This window comes from Balearica regulorum, chromosome 10 (genome assembly GCF_011004875.1).
Source record: "Balearica regulorum gibbericeps isolate bBalReg1 chromosome 10, bBalReg1.pri, whole genome shotgun sequence".
NCBI lineage: Eukaryota > Metazoa > Chordata > Aves > Gruiformes > Gruidae > Balearica > Balearica regulorum.
The window spans coordinates 18574542-18590897 of NC_046193.1; the positions used below are offsets into that span (position 1 = coordinate 18574542).

The 16356-nt window shown below is 44.6% G+C and overlaps 1 protein-coding gene across 6 annotated transcripts in view; it reads right to left on the reverse strand.

Annotated features, from left to right (window-relative positions):
* Positions 1-3909: 3909 nt before the first annotated feature.
* The window catches only part of FRMD4B (FERM domain containing 4B), a 135685-nt gene continuing 123238 nt past the window's right edge, over positions 3910-16356 (reverse strand). For all 6 annotated transcript variants that reach the window (XM_075762425.1, XM_075762424.1, XM_075762422.1 and 3 more), the window contains 7 exons: positions 15193-15421; positions 11900-11956; positions 10402-10549; positions 9051-9176; positions 7089-7894; positions 6363-6495; positions 3910-5524 (listed from right to left, as the gene is read on the reverse strand). In XM_075762425.1, coding sequence (XP_075618540.1) covers positions 5404-5524; positions 6363-6495; positions 7089-7894; positions 9051-9176; positions 10402-10549; positions 11900-11956; positions 15193-15421 — 1620 coding nt within the window. In that variant the 3' untranslated portion in view covers positions 3910-5403. The remainder of the gene's footprint in view (positions 5525-6362; positions 6496-7088; positions 7895-9050; positions 9177-10401; positions 10550-11899; positions 11957-15192; positions 15422-16356) is intronic.

Sequence of the window (16356 nt, forward strand, 5' to 3'; positions counted from 1 at the left end):
GTGTGGGCAAGGATCGTTTCTGGAAATACCAGCCATGACCAAATCCATCGAAGTTTATACCTGAAAACATGAACAGATGCCACAACCTCATCCCTTCCCTTGGCAACATCATCTATGCCAGGATAAAGGTCCATTCTCTCACTCCTTGGTGAAACAACAAACATCCATATATCCAGAGGTACCCAAATTACGTAAATCTAAACGCTAATTGATTCTAACAAAGGCTGCATCATGTGGGAAAACATGGGTTGCCCTCAGATTAGAGCTGTAGGTCCCCTTCCCCTGCTTTACACAAATGCCATGTTCATTGCTTCATTTCATCGGAAAGCCGGATTATCCCCGACCGTTCCAAGGAACGACACCGTACAGTCAGTGCCAGCAGCCTGGTGCCTTCAGCATGAGAAGAACAAGGGTAAGAGCAGGGAACGCGGCCGGGAGAGACACGACACCCAGCATAGCGTGATGAGAAAACACACACACAAGTGTTTATGTCTTCACAAGTTTGCAAAATAAGATTATTTTTTACCCCCCCACCGTATTTATCTCAAACAGCTGCAAAAAGTGACAGAAGTAATCTGAAAACCACTCCAGGAAGTTTCTGTTACCGAGAAGATAAAACAGTCCTGAGGACGCAGAGGTTTTTTCCCTAGCACAAGATCCCTAGGGAAAAAAAAAGTCCATGGAAAACAGATAATTGGGTTTAAATTAAATAACCCTTAAATAAAATAAACACAATTAAAAGTTCACTCCTATGTGCTTTAACTTGATAAATTTCAATATTTGTGTCAGACCCTGCCATAGCTGAAGCTCTCCGCTTTCTACCTTAAAAATTTATTAAATACGATAGAAAACCACAGAGGAGATCAAAGAATAGCGTAGAAAGCAGAAATCTTCCTCGGAGAGGCGTTAACTTATCCAGAAAGTGCCAGGCAAGCGCAGTGACCAGGAGCTTCTCCCCGGGCTCAGAAGCAGCTCTCCTGCAGTAATCCCTCTGGCCCAGGAGATGGAGCAAACCTTCAGCCTTTCTAGGATTTCCTACAAGCGTTTTGGGACTGGCTGGGCCCCGTGGAGGCTTCTCGCCCACCCAGGAGCCACGCAGCCTTGCTGCGGACAAAACATTGCTGCAACGTTGCTCACGTTTAAGCTGAACGAGTCCGAGATCATAAATGAAAAGTCAGCAGAAACCTGCAAGGGTGACATCACGTATTAAGTCACCTTGGCCAACAAGTTTTACAGAAGTATACTTGGGTGAATTCTAAAGATTTGTGATCTTCCAAGATTTGCCTGTGCTCGGGGCGGGGGGTCCAGGTCTGAGCCTTGTCCCTCCCCGGTCCCCATCCCGGAGGAATGTCAGACACCAGCCTCCTCCCGCAGGGCTTGCGGCAGCTCCCACGGCGCTTTGTCCTCCCACATCGAAGAGTATTCCTGTTCAAAACAGCAGAGAAAAAGCAGACAGCAATTAAAAACATCAGGCATGCCTTATTTTAGCACAGCGCCCTAATGCCTTTTTCAGGATTCCTGGCAAGGACTGGTTTTTCTTCATCCATCAACTAAAAAGCACTCAGAAATGCTCCATTACGGGCGGTTTTATGTGGGTTTTTATTTCCTCTCCACACTCAGCAGCATGTTCTACCTTCTACAGAGATGTTTGTGACACAAAATTGAACCCTGTGGGTCTGTGGGGGTTTTATATTGATGTCTCATTTTTTTCACCTCTTGGCTTTGATCTGGATCATACTAAATAAGAATTTCTAAATATTTCTTCAAACTGGAAGGGGCAGGAAAGATTTCAGAGCAGAAGAGGCAGGAAGGCTCCATGGCTTCCATGCTGCTGGCCAGTCACTAGATGTCCTCAGTCATCCTGGTCAGGAAAGGCTGCGGTGAAAGCAGGACACACAGGTGAGGTCAGAATTCAAACAAAGCACAGGTAGTTTGTATTTCAGATGTGAATAAATATGATAATAATTACAAGTATGTCTTTATTATCTCTTCAGCTGCATTATACAGACCTAGTCTCTGCGAAGAGGCGTACACGCGCACCAAAACACGGCTCCAGAAATGCAATGTCACCGAGGAAGAAGCTGGAGGTCTGCAAAAGGCAACGTTAAGGGCCCTGGGGAACAACTGGCAAAAACCAGGTGTTGCACAAGCTGCGCAGCATCGCCAGAGCCCTTGTTGGTGACAGGCAGGAGGTCCCACGCAGACATTGTGCCTTCCCTCCCCTCCCCTGCACCACCCAAGGCCAACCCTTTGCTACCTGCCCCAGGCAACACCTGAAAGAAGTTGGGTCATCTTATTCTCTCCTCTTCTGGGCCTCCTTCTTCACTGTGTACTTCATAAAAATTTCTAAGAACACAGCTCTTACAGGGCCAGGCATGCAGAGAATGACAAGAGGGGTTCCAAGTGCTGCACCTGCCACGGTACCGCTCCTCCATCTCCATCTCCTCCGCAGCTTAGGTCTTCCTTAATCAAAACTGCAATCAGGCTCTGAACTCCGGCCTCAGAGGTTTTATGCTCAATATCCCCAAATATAGCAAATCATCCTCAACCCAAAACCACTTCCAATTCCCATCTTCTCAACATCATCCAAAATTGTCCTGGTCCTGTCCGACCAAGCTGGGAGGCCAGGCTGAATGCCAGCCTTGTGCCTATGCACACGTGTTAAATTGAGCTAAATCCTGAACACTAACGGAAAAGCCAATACAAAACACAATGACTACGGCATTAAAGGAATGCAAGCAATGCTTTAAATGGGGCACAGAACTTGTTACACACCTCATTTCCTTTTATAAACGAAAAGCTTTGAGAGCGCCGATAGATAACCGCCAGCCTGCACTGATACCATTAGTTCTGGGTAAGGTATTGGACTTCGTACTGCTCAGCTTCCTGCTCAAAACACAAAGGTTTTATAACAGCAGCAACTATGGTTTGAAAAATTAAGAACTTGCCAACAGGCAAACCTCAAAAATTACTTGGAGAAATGGAAAAGTATGACAACATGGGGGTATTTTTAGTGGACGTGTCTGCAAGTTCTTGTTAATACCTATTTTCACCAGCAATCTGGAAATAAGCATAAAATTCAGCAGTGATGGTAAAGCTTACGGATGCCACAAACAGTGGGAAATGACAGCTCTGAAGAGAGGAGAGTGAGACTGAATAAACTCAGCTGCTTGGTGACCAGGGTGCAAAAGCAGTCGTACATCTAGAAGCCAAGTCGCTTTTCCAGAAAGGTGGTTGCCTCTGAGGGGACAAGCTCAAAAGAGGACCAACAGCAAGAACCACCACCGAAGAGCAACACAAACCCCAAGAGCCACTCTTCAAATGGGAAAGACAGCAGCAATGTTTAGGTGCAACGACAGATGAGTAAGAAGTATTTCCATAAATGTGAGGCCACCTCTGTCTGTGTATCACTGCCGGGCTGAAGCTGGGCAGCAGGTCCAGGGATAATGACTCTCCTGCAGGGACACTGAACGAGCCCAGCTCAGCTCCTGGGGGCAGCTGTGCCGGAGGGGCCCCCCCGAAGGCACCAAGCCCCACTCCCTCCTCCCTCCCCTTGCATGGTCAGAAATTCAGAGTTACAGACGTGTTTTGGGAGGGTCTGAACTGCCCCGGGCCAAGCTTCCCCCTGCCGAGGCCACTGACCCTCTGTACCCAACCTAACACCACAGGCCAAAAGAAATCAGACCACAGTGACTTACTCTCTCACTTTAGAGTCCTAAAATAACACACACTGCGTTTTTCCAAGCACTCGAGTAGAAATAGGAGGAATGCTGAAGTGGGTTTGGTAGCACACTTTTTAGTTTATTGACCTATACAAAATAATAGGTCTAAAAAATTCAGAAGTAGTAAAAGAATAAGCAAAAAGAGCTTTCGCATTTCTAGAAGGCTATACAAATATGCAAAAACAAGGAAATAAGTTATTTTTTATTTTGTTTTTGTTTAATTCCAAATCGCGACTCTAATAATACAAACGACTAAGTACCAGCTTAACAAGTGTGTCCTTCTGTATATATTACATGCTCTGGAATATTGGTAAAAAACGTCAAAAAAGTTTATCAGAAACTTTTCTATTCACAATATGAACAAGGAGTAACTAATCCTTTGTATAAAAGAAAAAAAAAAGAGCACCATTTATGGAATCCTGAAGCACATTACAGCTGAGAAACGAGAGAGATTTTACCGTATGCAAATGAGTCGTCGCAGATCACGCAAGATAACCCATGCCAATTTGTTCCTACAGATGGATGACGTGAGGTAGGTTTATCCCTCTTAGATCAAGACTGCAGTCGCACTTTCTTCCTACACAAATGGTTTTGTGAAAATGCTGTTCCGTCACTTAGTGACTTTGCAACGCACCTGGCAGTTCAGATGACTCGCGGTACAATCCTAATGCCCCTCATTTTAAGGCACCCACTTGGCTGTTTGCGTGTGCATCCACCTTAAAATACTGGCCGTTACAATCAAATTGTTCGCCCTGTGACCACCGGAGCTCCCCACCGCGGGTCCTCGGATCACTGTGGCAGAGCAAAATGTCATCGTCACCTGATGAGCGGGGTCACTGTGCAGCCACCGTGAAAATTTGCCTAGTCCTCCGCACAGTGAAGTTGTACCATGGAAAGGTCATTAAATGGGAGGTTACTTATTACGCGTTATCATGGAAAAAGAGAGTTCAGAGTTTACTGCTTCTGTTTCCAAAATCCACAACCGCCTATGGTTTTACATGACATTGTGTCAGCAAATTTTTTTCTTTCCAGAACTTGCTTGTGGTGCTAACACACACTCTTAACACCACCCCAAAAAATGGATAAACTCATTCAAACCTCCATAATAAAAAAAAACCAACCCAGCCTTTCTTCAAGTAATGTTCCAATACTGCTTAATTCACCCTTTGCGTCACTCACACACACAGTATCTATCCTTCATCAGCTTATGAAAGTCCTTCCAGGTCATCATAAGCCATGGCAGAATAAATTTTCATTTCTTCTTCTTCCAGACATCAGAATTGTGCTCCTAGAATTCCTGGTTTTTCCATAAGAGTCTCCTTTTCACATTTTTTTTTCCTCTGAGGTTTGCCTTCAACACCTTCCAATCTTCCAAAAAAGTGCTTGCTAAATATAAATACTTCAACCAAGTGCTGCATCTAGTCATAGATGAAACTGTGGCTTGCCCTTGCTCGTGTAGGCTATCCGGATTCAGAACGCCATTTGTGGTAAGACTTTGTCATTTTGCTACAGTCCCTCTTAATGCTGAATTTAATCTTTCCCAGCAAAACAGCCTGCTTCCTTTTTTTTTGTTTTTTTTTTTTGTTTTGTTCGGTTTGGAAGTTCCACCCGAGATCTGCCTCGGAGTCACAGCATTTTGTGCAAGGCACGCAAAGGGTACGAATGTGGGGCCGCAGGCGGTCTACACGAGCGTCCCGGGCTTTGAATCCTCGTGCCAGAATAACCTCTGCTCGTTGCCGTGCAAGTCTTCTTCCAACTGGCTCTCATCATCACCACCCAGCTGGCTCGTCTCTGCATACGCTCTGTAAGAGAGACAGGGCATCAGGGATCAGCGAGAGCAGAGGGTCTGCCCCAAACCCCTAGTGCTGCACAAACTCATGCAACCCCCTCGGGCATTTAAGTAATGCTGGTTATTGTGAGTTTACCCCAGTGTAATTTGGATCCCAACCAAATTTTCGTGCTGTAATTAGTCAAATGGTGTGCAACAGGATCTCAGCTGCTCAAAACTGTCAAGACTGCGGAGCATATCGATTACTCGTTTGCCATGATTACATTAAAATAGAAAATAAAACAGATGCATGATCTGATAAGTGATTCATACTATGGAAAATTAATAGCTAATAAACATTATATAGAAAAAGCTGCCAAAATAAACAGAGTTTCCAAAACCCAATTATAGGAAATTAAGAATTTAGTACAACCTGTATTTTTAAACACTGTTACTGTAGATCTTTTAAATCAATGAAATAAAAAAGCCCACGGCATTTAGCTTTGAAATGAGGATCTAGCAGAAGCTTTCATATCTTTTCTTACACTTTCATTTATTTTAAAACAAACACAATTAAAAATTCAGTAATCTCACACAAGTCAGCCTGGCAGCAAGCCAGCAAGCTGCAACCCACGAAGCAGGAGGCACAAATGCGGGGTACTTACTACAGCTGGCTACACTCAGCATAAGCGTACTTAAACACGATGGCATTTGTGGGGACAGAGGCACACAGAGAAGACTTGCTCTCACAAAGTCAATTTTATATTTACTCTTCATCCTGGCCCTTTGAAATCAAGCTGATTGTCTCAGCAATATTAACAGCCTGTGAAGGGCAGGAAGAGGGGCAGAAAATCTCGATATACTCTACTCACCTGCTTTGCAAAGGAAGGTTGCCATAAACGTTCCCATAACAGCTGGCATAAGAGGAATGAGACAAAGTGTCATAGTCTGGAAGTCCCAGGGCAAGTGGGTTTCGCCAGTTCCCAGCAGCATTTGCAGAAGATGCTGGAATTAAAAAAAAATTACAGCAAATTAGATCTTTCTCCAGCTAAATCAGCTGAGACAAACAAGACAATTCTCATTAGTGATCTCCATGGGTTTCTGCAGGACACACAAGCAGACAATGCAAACACAAGAGAGGATTTACAAGCCCTGTAAGGAGAAAAGCACCGTGCGGGTGGTGTTTCGGAGCGAGGGAATCTCCTTAAAAAGACTTTCTGACTCAGTCAGCGATGCTCACTGTACTGTATTTTGGAAGCCATTACCGCAACTGCATTTACACGGCATAAAGTTCTGCACATTGCTTCTCTAGTTGGTAAACACGCCTGTTTGAAACCCATATGGCTCTTTGTGCTTCTTTGGACTACCACGCTTACAAAGAGTAAGAGGCAGTTTTACCCATCGGAGAAGGCAACAAGCAAGTCTTTCTCCCCAAGCACGGAACAACAATATCCTGTTCAGCTCCTCATCTACCTTTCAGGACAGAGCTCAAGCCTTGCTTCTACTCTGCTGACTTCACCGAGGAAGCGGGGAGGCAGAGTCTGATGCACAGAAGGGACTTACAAAAACACTCAGCACAGAAGAAAATCAGACATTACCCGAAGAGAAAGACGACACCCGACTGCTAGGAGAGCACGGCACCTGCAGACCAGCAAAGCCCAAACTCCTTTGAGATCCTCTGTCAGACTCAAAGCCTGCCTGCAGGCCATGACCCTGTTCCTTTTGACTGGAGGCACGTTGGTACCAACCACGGAGATGCTCTGCTACTAAGGCCTTGTGAATGTTTTTGGTTATATGCTCCGTTTTAGCAACTTGCTTTCTTGGCAGCCTTAGGGTTGCATATGGGTTGTGCGGTACTCTGTCCACTTCATCCTCATGGTAAGACCTGAATTCCCTGTAACGGTCGTATCCATAATGTGCTGACGAGCGATAGGAAGGATTGACGCTGTACTGTCCCTCCGTATCGCTCTCATAAATATATCCTCCATTGTAATAAACGTCAGATTCGGTGTATGGGGAATATCCAGAAATATAGTAACTAGAGGAAGGCTGCTCCTGACTTTTGTGGTAGACACCATTGCGGACATCCTTCTGGGCAAGATTTGGCATACTTCCTGAATTCGCAGCAGAAATGTTTTGCTTCTTTGACCGTCTTCGACCCCTGGTCCTGTTGTCAAGCGTCTGAGTAGTATAGTATGGATTGGGAGTAGGTGTCACGCAGTAATATTCTGCACTTGACTGGCTAGTGTAGGATGATCCATCATCGAGGATCTCTGTGCTGCTGCTTCGCTGGGACTTTGAGAGGGTGAAGGCTGCCTTTTCAGCAGGAGTCTCAGACAGCAGGTGGGTTTGGGATTCCAGACTCCCGCTGCGCTGCCGACAATGGTGTGGGGAAACATCTGGCCTGAAACAACACAGATGTTGGTTGGTTAAAGGCAGTCACAGGCCAACATACACAGAGAGCTGGAGAGAGCATGCATGGGCAGGTCAGGCATGCTGCCTCCCCACTCAAAGCACAATACGAACCCAGTCTTTTCTTTCCACATAGAATATCTGCATTGCAAGAAAGTCAGCTTGGCTGAATTTTAGATTTCCTGGAACAGTAGGAGATCTCTTATATAAAAATCTGTCATGGTGAGCAAGGTTAATCTGTGACAGGGATACATGCAGCAAAGCTCAAACTCACATTTTGTAATGATTTATGGGAGGGCTCTCAATTTTTAAGTAGGTAAAGTCTACAGAAGTAACTAAGCTAGGAGCAGAACATAGGAAGATGGATTTCCTGTGGCTCCGTCTCTCAAGGCTGCATTACCCCAGCCAAATAAACCATGAGCTCTCGATAACATTGTAAGATTTATAGCATCTCTCCTTCCCCAGCACAGATTCTCAGCTGTCTAACTCCACAGGTAACCTCACGTTGCAGGTCTCTTCCCATAGTAAGGGCACTAATTGGGATCTCTCTCCTCTATCTGGCCACTCTTTCAGGAGGCTTGTAGGAACATAATCCATAGCAGACATCTGTAAGCTCATGAACAAGTTTTTGTGGGGAGACCACTAGCTGATGGACAATATAATTTCATAAGCCTCACTGTGTTAGAAAAGAAGGTTACAAAGGAAATGTAAAACAAATTCTGGCTACCTTACAAGTGTTTTATAGAAACTTTTTGAACAGGCATTACTTGTTAAAACTCCCTATTGGTGCCTGTCTGGAAATTCCCCCTCTCCTACAGTCTTTCATGATCAGACAGGCAATACTTGTGTGCCAGCTTCCATCTCCTAATTTTGCAGACGCCCATTTGTGTGTGCTGCTAGGTGTCTAGACAGGGTTCATGCTCACAAACATCCTTGCTTGCATGTCACAAAGCTAGTGCAGGACTGTGCCAGAAGACGGTGGCTGATATTAACCTTGTGCCTCCAACACCCAGAAAAGACATTTCGAGAGCCTGAGCCTGCTGCAGGGAAAGCTGCACACCAAAGGACTCTCTGCCCTCTTAACACCATTTGTTTTTATTCTTCTGCTGCCTAAGATGAACATGGCACTTAAAACAAAGCCCCCTTACTGTAAGTGGCTGCTGCTGTAGGCATTGCGTGTGAGCACGGGGGTCGTAGGCATGCTTCTCCCACCGTGGGGCTGGGGCGGCCGGTCCAGGGTTCGGTAAGGACTGCTGTGAGTTGACAGTGGGTCCCTGTAACGAAGGAGACAGCCCCAGTTAGGTTAAACACCATGCAAGTCACAGCACACAGAATACGTGCACCCTAAGGCTTGAAGAAACAAAACAAAGAGCAGAAAAAGCAGGTAAGAGCATAACCGGATGTGCTTCCCCGTATAAAGAACGGAATTGTTAAACAGGAAGAAAAATTCAACCCCTTCTTGTGGTTCAAGGGAGGTCCTCACAGAGTGACCGGTACAAAAAGCTGCTGCCAAAGGACAAAAGTATGAAGCAGAAGAGACAGAGCAGGTAACAGGGAAACAAAGGAATTGGGTTTTTGAAACAAAGCACATCACAGCTAAATGGCCACATATGGTTATAATTCAACTTCTGAACTTCATGTGGAGAAGTGTTCTGGTTATCTCGAGGGACAGATGAGAAAAATACAAAGGCATGACATTGCCCAAAACTTTAAAACATTTTAAAGCATGCCTTCAACAGCCTGCTCAAGCAAGACAGTCTGAAAAATATCAAGATCGGTGGAAACTCTTACACTAAGAACAACTAACACCAGATCAGACCCGTATAACGTGATCACACAACCATCAGCAGAGCTACTGCTATCAGTGCGCTCCATGGAACTGTTTTTCTAACTCAGAAAGTGCCCAAATCCCAGACACATACAGGAACCTCAGCCAGTCACTGCAGCTGGCACGATGATGGTAGCTGGTTGAATCCCAGCAACTCTGCTCTTACACAGAGAATTACCCATCAGGACTTAACGCAAATTCTGCACACTTTGACAACGTACCTGCTGAAATACTGATACCATCAGCAGGGATGGGTATGGTTTGGTGTTACCTGAAGCCATTAAGCACAGTCATCAGGAAAACTACAAATTGTTTAATTAATACCGAAAACAAACTGCAGAAACGGAAACAAAGGGTGACAGTACTGGTGGGCACAAGCAAATCCTTAAACACAGCCCTTGCTATTAAATTTCTCACCCATCTCTAACCTCTTCACAAAGACTACACTACCCTACAATTTCAGAGACCACGACAACTACTTATACAGACTTCTCCACACTTTTGTTACTAAACAGGAAATTTAGCTCCCGTCACCAAATCCTGTAATTGCAGAGGAGCGTGGAGGCAGCATGCTCCGCAGGACTGCCCGTAGTAAAAGAAGTCTCGGTAGGGGCAAGACGGAGCTCACGCCAGGCAGACGGAGAGCAGGGCGGCAGTGAGACATGCCCTACCTGGAGTGTCTGGTTTCCAGGAGCTGCTCATTTATGGATGACTTTCTGAGATGAATTCTCTCCACCCCGAGGGACTTTGGTGGAGGAAGCCTTGGAGAAAGCTGCGCAGAGCTGGGTCTCTGTGCTGGCACAGGAAGCGATTCACTGACTGTTGGAAAGGAGTAGGTATTTTGTTAGCAAGATCCTTGATATTTTTGCCCTATATCCAAATCTGCGGCCCCTAAGGAGAAACACTTTGCGCTACAGAGACAACGGCAAAAGCTGCGAACCTAGAAAGGCTCTCCTGCCTGCACCGAGCTCTCCTCCGCGCAGACAGGACACCACAGAGGCTCGTGCAGATCTTGGCAGCACTGACTTCTATGGATATTACACCCAGAGTGGGGCTGTGCCAGATCACAAAGTGGAACTTCCTCAGGAAAACACCTACTTGCAATGCAATCCCTCCCAGAGCTGAGCAGGTAAGCTCAGCCCCTGCAAAAGCCAGCTCTCCTCTCCCTCACCTTCCAGCTCTTTACTTGAAAAATAACATTTTAAGAATTTGTTTTGAAATAGAACCTAAAAGGCACTGACTTCAGAAGTGACTGAATGAGCAAAGACAACTGACAGACAAATTTGGCTGAAGACAGTGGGGAAAACACTGGTTTGCTGCTTCTTCTCGCTTTGCTTAGAGCACAAACCCGGTCCCATCAGAGCCAACAGGAAACTCCGACTAATACATATAAATGCAGGAGGAGCATCACAGAGAACACTTTCAGAAGCCAAAGCCCTGGCTCTACTTCTACTGGTACAAGGAGAAATCAGGTCTAACCCCATTTTAAAGCACCAGATAGGTTGTACAAGTCTAAAACTGGGACAAAGTGAGATCAGAATCAGGCCCTAACTGAAAAGCGAGTAATAACTTAGCTAATGTTTGTCCCCAAATGATGATTATCCAGTTTAAGGGAGAGGCAAGCCAAGTCCTTTCCACCTTGTGGAACAGGGTGTGAACGTGTGTGCCTGTGGGTGTGTGCGTGAAATGAGTAAGCTGAGCAAACACCATACCCATGCAAGGTGCAAGCTCGCTAGGTAACGCAAACGTAAACAGATCATTAATATCTGTGACTATTCTACTTTTTTTCTTAAGTTTTATAGTAGCTGTGAGGACAGAAGGGCTGGGCAAATCCTCCCAGCTTGTAACTCCTCCATCCATCCACTCATCCGCCTCTGGCCAGATCCTAGGGATGAAGCATTTGTTTGAAATTCAAACGCCTTCAGTCCGCAGGTTGGTCATGTTAAAACCAATCACCTTCTCTAAGGACAACTCAGATCAGCTCACAGAGTAGACACTTCCAATAACTAACCCATTACGAGGAATGACATTCCTGATAAAGCTCTTCTTTCCTCTGCTATAAAGTAAATTGTCATCGAAAGCCACCAAAGTAGTAGGCTAAAGGACATTAAGCCAAAGGAACGGCTCTGACCAGGAAACTTCATAGGAAGAAAAGGATAAGCAACATACCATCATCATAGGTGGTTGTATCGGACAAGGAGCTGCTCTCAGATGGAATTATGTCATCTGTGAATGAAAACAAGCACTTTAAGCACAAGAGACCCAATATTACTTTCCAGATATCACATAGAGTTTATTTTCTACAGCTTCACAGCCAGCTACTACTTGTAACACTACAGTCTGTATGCTTTAGCCCTCACCAGCCTGAAGACAGTCCTGCTTTGGAGCGTATCATGACCTAGTTGTGCTCACTGCAGTTCAGCAAATTACCAACCTAATTATCAAAGGAGATTTTTTTTCAACTGCAGCGGGAACCAAGCCAAGATTTACAAAGGTGTTTTCCACCCAACTTGCAACAGATCTCACAGGGTGTTTTGGTGCTTCAACAGGAGTAAGGAGCCTACACAGACATGTAGATCTTGGCTGCTAGCATCTAATCTCCTCTAGGTACACCTGAAATCCCACCAGGTAGGTATGAAATGCCTTTTGAAATTTGGCATTCAGTTTTGAATGTTTCATCAGCATACAAATTCTGCTTCAATTAAATTAGTATCAATCCAGAATATTTCCACTGATTTCAATCAAGTTATTGCAAATTCCAACAACACAGTAATTGCTGTATGTACATTGCAATTTTTTTCCTGTTTCTTTTACGTTCTGTTATTTACTCAAAGTGCTTTACCGCACCTGCATGTCCTCTCACCTTGATACTACATACCATCACTCAGAAATCGCCTGTCCTTGCTAAGGTTTAGAACAGACTAGCAGCAGCAGAGAAATGAGGCTGGAAATAAAAAGCAGCACTAGAGATAATTAACCCACAAAGAAATCTGTTCCTTGGCCGTTTCTAGCAAGACACAGCACTGGTGGGGTAAAAAGTCTCCATGAACCTCCATGCACAGGGGAAAGGGAGTAACAAAAGACGATGATGGCAGCCACTTTGTGTATGACACCTGCTTCATCCATCAGTCATCACGAGCACATGCAACGTACGCTGCTCCCTTTTACACTTTGCTGCGAGGAAAGGCCTGGTTACAAGAATTTGGAAAGCAGAGCAGCTTTTCAAGAACAGCAAAACATCAGGCTGGCCCCTGCCCTGAGAGGACTTGTCAGACCACCAAGGATGGGTTACAGCTCTGCTTTGCAACCTGAGACTGGGAAAAAGCTTCAGGGGAGCATATTCATCTGAATTCGACCACGTGGTGGTGAAATATGGAACTGGGCCCAGTGCAAGGAGGAAAAAAGTCTACCCAAGAAAAAAAAAAGCCAGCCTAAAGCTACACTGCTAGATTCATGTGGGGTCTGCAATGCTGATCTATGGGGGAGCTCTGAATTTAAATCCTAAATCTGTGTAATTCCCTCCAAAAGTGGAAGAAATTCTGGGCTACAGAAGAAGCAAAGGAAAGGGAGAGTGGAATATGGGCAGCAGGATGCAGTCCAGTACATCATTCACCTTCCGTCCCTTGGGGGGTGGGATGAAAATAGCTATAGTTTGACTCAATAAATCAATGCTACTATTTAATATGTAATTTCCAACAAATCATTCCCCAAGTTCACAGCCACAAGTGACTCATCACTGCTCAGCTTTCTGAAACCGTGTACCTTGTGCCCGAGAGTACAGTCAGCAATGCTGAAAAGCTTACACATAAAATCAATTATCGAAACAGACGATAGTTCTGCATCAGGTAAATAAATACACACTGCACTGCAAGTGTCAGGAAGTGGAAGGGAATGCAGCTAACTTATCACTGGCTAAGGATTTGCTGTCTTGCAGTCCCTGCCTGCAGGAAGGGAGACCCTCAGAGACGGAGTCCAGTCCCTTCTAGCTGCATCTACCTTCTCAGACAGCAAACAAGGATGTCAGGTATCAAACGTTGCAAAATGATGGGCTAAATGCTTAAGGACCAACTCCTAAGCTGCTTGTTTGCACAACAGGACAAAAATACTGCCTGCAAACAAACAGCAGTGACTGTGTAGGGACGCTGCCTCACGGGGCTATCGCTGCTCACCGGCCTTCAGTAGCTTCCTGGTCCTTACTACACATCACATGTCCCAGGTAATACAGGACCTCCCACAATTAGTATCCAGATTGGTGAGCAACAGACTGGAAAAACAGATGTTTTCCTCATCTCTGTCAATCAGGAACTAGCTGAGCCACATTGAATAAGCAATCATCAACCTTTCAGAATAAGCACTTTGTGATGATGGATAGCCCAGTGCTGCCGTGGTTTGTGCTGGGTAAGAATCCAAACCAAGCTCCCAACGGGAATGGGACATGGCAAAGGTTTCCCCAACAGAAACTTGGCGGCGCACAGGAGAAGGGTCTCCTCCAGGGAAAATACACATTGGCAAGAGGTCTCATCTCAAGGGTCAGTAAAAGGGTATCAATACAAACACCAGAAAAGTCTTGCATTTTCTTTCCTACAATTCCCAGGAAAAAACCTACTAACCTCACAAAACAGCATTTCCTCTGGGACAAAGAGGGGAAAAAGAAATCAATTAAACATTAACTATTATCCAGATATATTTTCCACGGAAGGAAGTAGTAAAACATATCCTAAAACTGTTAATCACTACAGAAGCTAGAAGAGCCTGCAATACCCATGAGCTTTTACTACTCCCAAACTCCTTCAATTGGCTTGGATACTAACAAGTTTCCACGCTTTATCCTACAAAGCAGCAAGAATCTCACCTTCCTTAGGAAAAATCACACTTTCAGAATGGAGGGGCCAAGGGTATCTGCTTTCACTGGGTTCGTCACTGGCAAATGCATTTAGTCAAAAATCTGTTTGCCACTATTTGCATTCATAAGCTCTTGAACTTCACTTATGTCTTCCTGGAAATCAGTAATCTTAAAATCAAGAAACAAAGTCTTTGATCCTTATTTCCTCAATCCTGTAGAAAAACTCACACTATTTTTGCTAGAACTGAAGCATTGTGGAAGAGAAGGGAGCGAGATCCTGCATGTGGCAGGTTAGACGTACAACTGCGCTCGGTACACCCTGAATTCAGACACCCCACCAGTTTCAGCTGAGATGCTCCCGCCAGCCTTTCTATGCACAGCACCTTTGTCCGTACCTGGTGCTGGAACGTGTCCGTGCTTGTTCCTAACACTGCGGCTTATTCTGCCCTCAGCCTGCAAGCTGTGCATTTATAGTATCAGATGCAGCAATTGCACCTCTTTCTTATTTAACTGCCTTGGAGAAGATAAAAATCATATAGAGAGCTTAACAAAACTTGTAAGCAAGCCAAACTACTTTTTTTTTCTGGTTCATCAGAACACAGGGAATTCTCTTGCTTACCTGGCAGAGTAAGAGTTGATTTCTGGGTTGGTTTTTTGCCACACTTAATTCTATATTCATTTATGGAATTTTCTATCTCTTGCAGCTTTTTTACAGCATCAGCATACTCTTGCTTTCTTTTCTTCTTCACATTTTTGCAGAGGTCTGGTTCACTGGCAAGTTTCTTTGCAGCTTCCACCAGCTTTTGCTGTATGATAAAATTGCTCTCCAAGTCCTGCAAAGCAGGATCCTGCAAATTTGTGAGACGAGTTATTCGTTTGTACTCTTAGTAGAAATTATCAATGAAGATTATTGAATAGAATATCTATTTTTGTGGCAACAAAGTGAAATCTTGAGGACAAAACACAGAAATACCCAAGTCTATACACAAGACAATCTCAGCACATGAAACTCTTACATCTTATTTCTATGACTAGTGTAAGACAATGAGATCTCTTGAGAAAGGTCCAAAGTTATCAAGCCTGGGTGACATAGGATAGACACCTAAATTCAGGTTTAGACCGCTAAACCTCCTGCTCAGAGTCCAAGCCTGAAAATGTCTGTTCAAAATCTCTACTTTTGAGAAAATAAAAATGGAAATTGCTATCACCATAACCATGTAACAGGGAGTTGGAGGCTTTAATTAATGGTTTGTAAACAACTTTGAGAAGCTCAGATGAAAGGCGCTGCCAGGAGTGCCAAGCAACACATTATTAAATCTGGTCAGTAGGATTTTGTTTCAATAGCATTTAAGCAGACAATGTAAAATCAGTTTGCTACAGACACAGACTACACCAGTCCTGTAAGCCAGGGCAGCAAGTTCTTGGTGAAAGACAGATGCGAAGTGCCCAACATCTACTTACTACTTGGATGATACAGCTTGTTAACAAATCTCAAGGAATGAGGGGAATGGTATCTGTCCAGAAACTGCATATATCTGAATTACTGTATCTCCTGAGTCAGTCTCTGCCAGCAAAGCTTATGTTAGCTTCTTGAGCAACATAAAGAGCTTTTACCTAGGTGGAACTTGCATTAAGCCAGAGATAAATCTCCTCCTGCTGTCACCCGTCACACAACTATGCTCACAGATGATTTTGCAAGGGGGACAGCTCACGCCCCTGCCACGTTCTGGGTTCAAACACAATCTCAATGTGACACAAATCAATGCTCAAGAAAATCTTATAG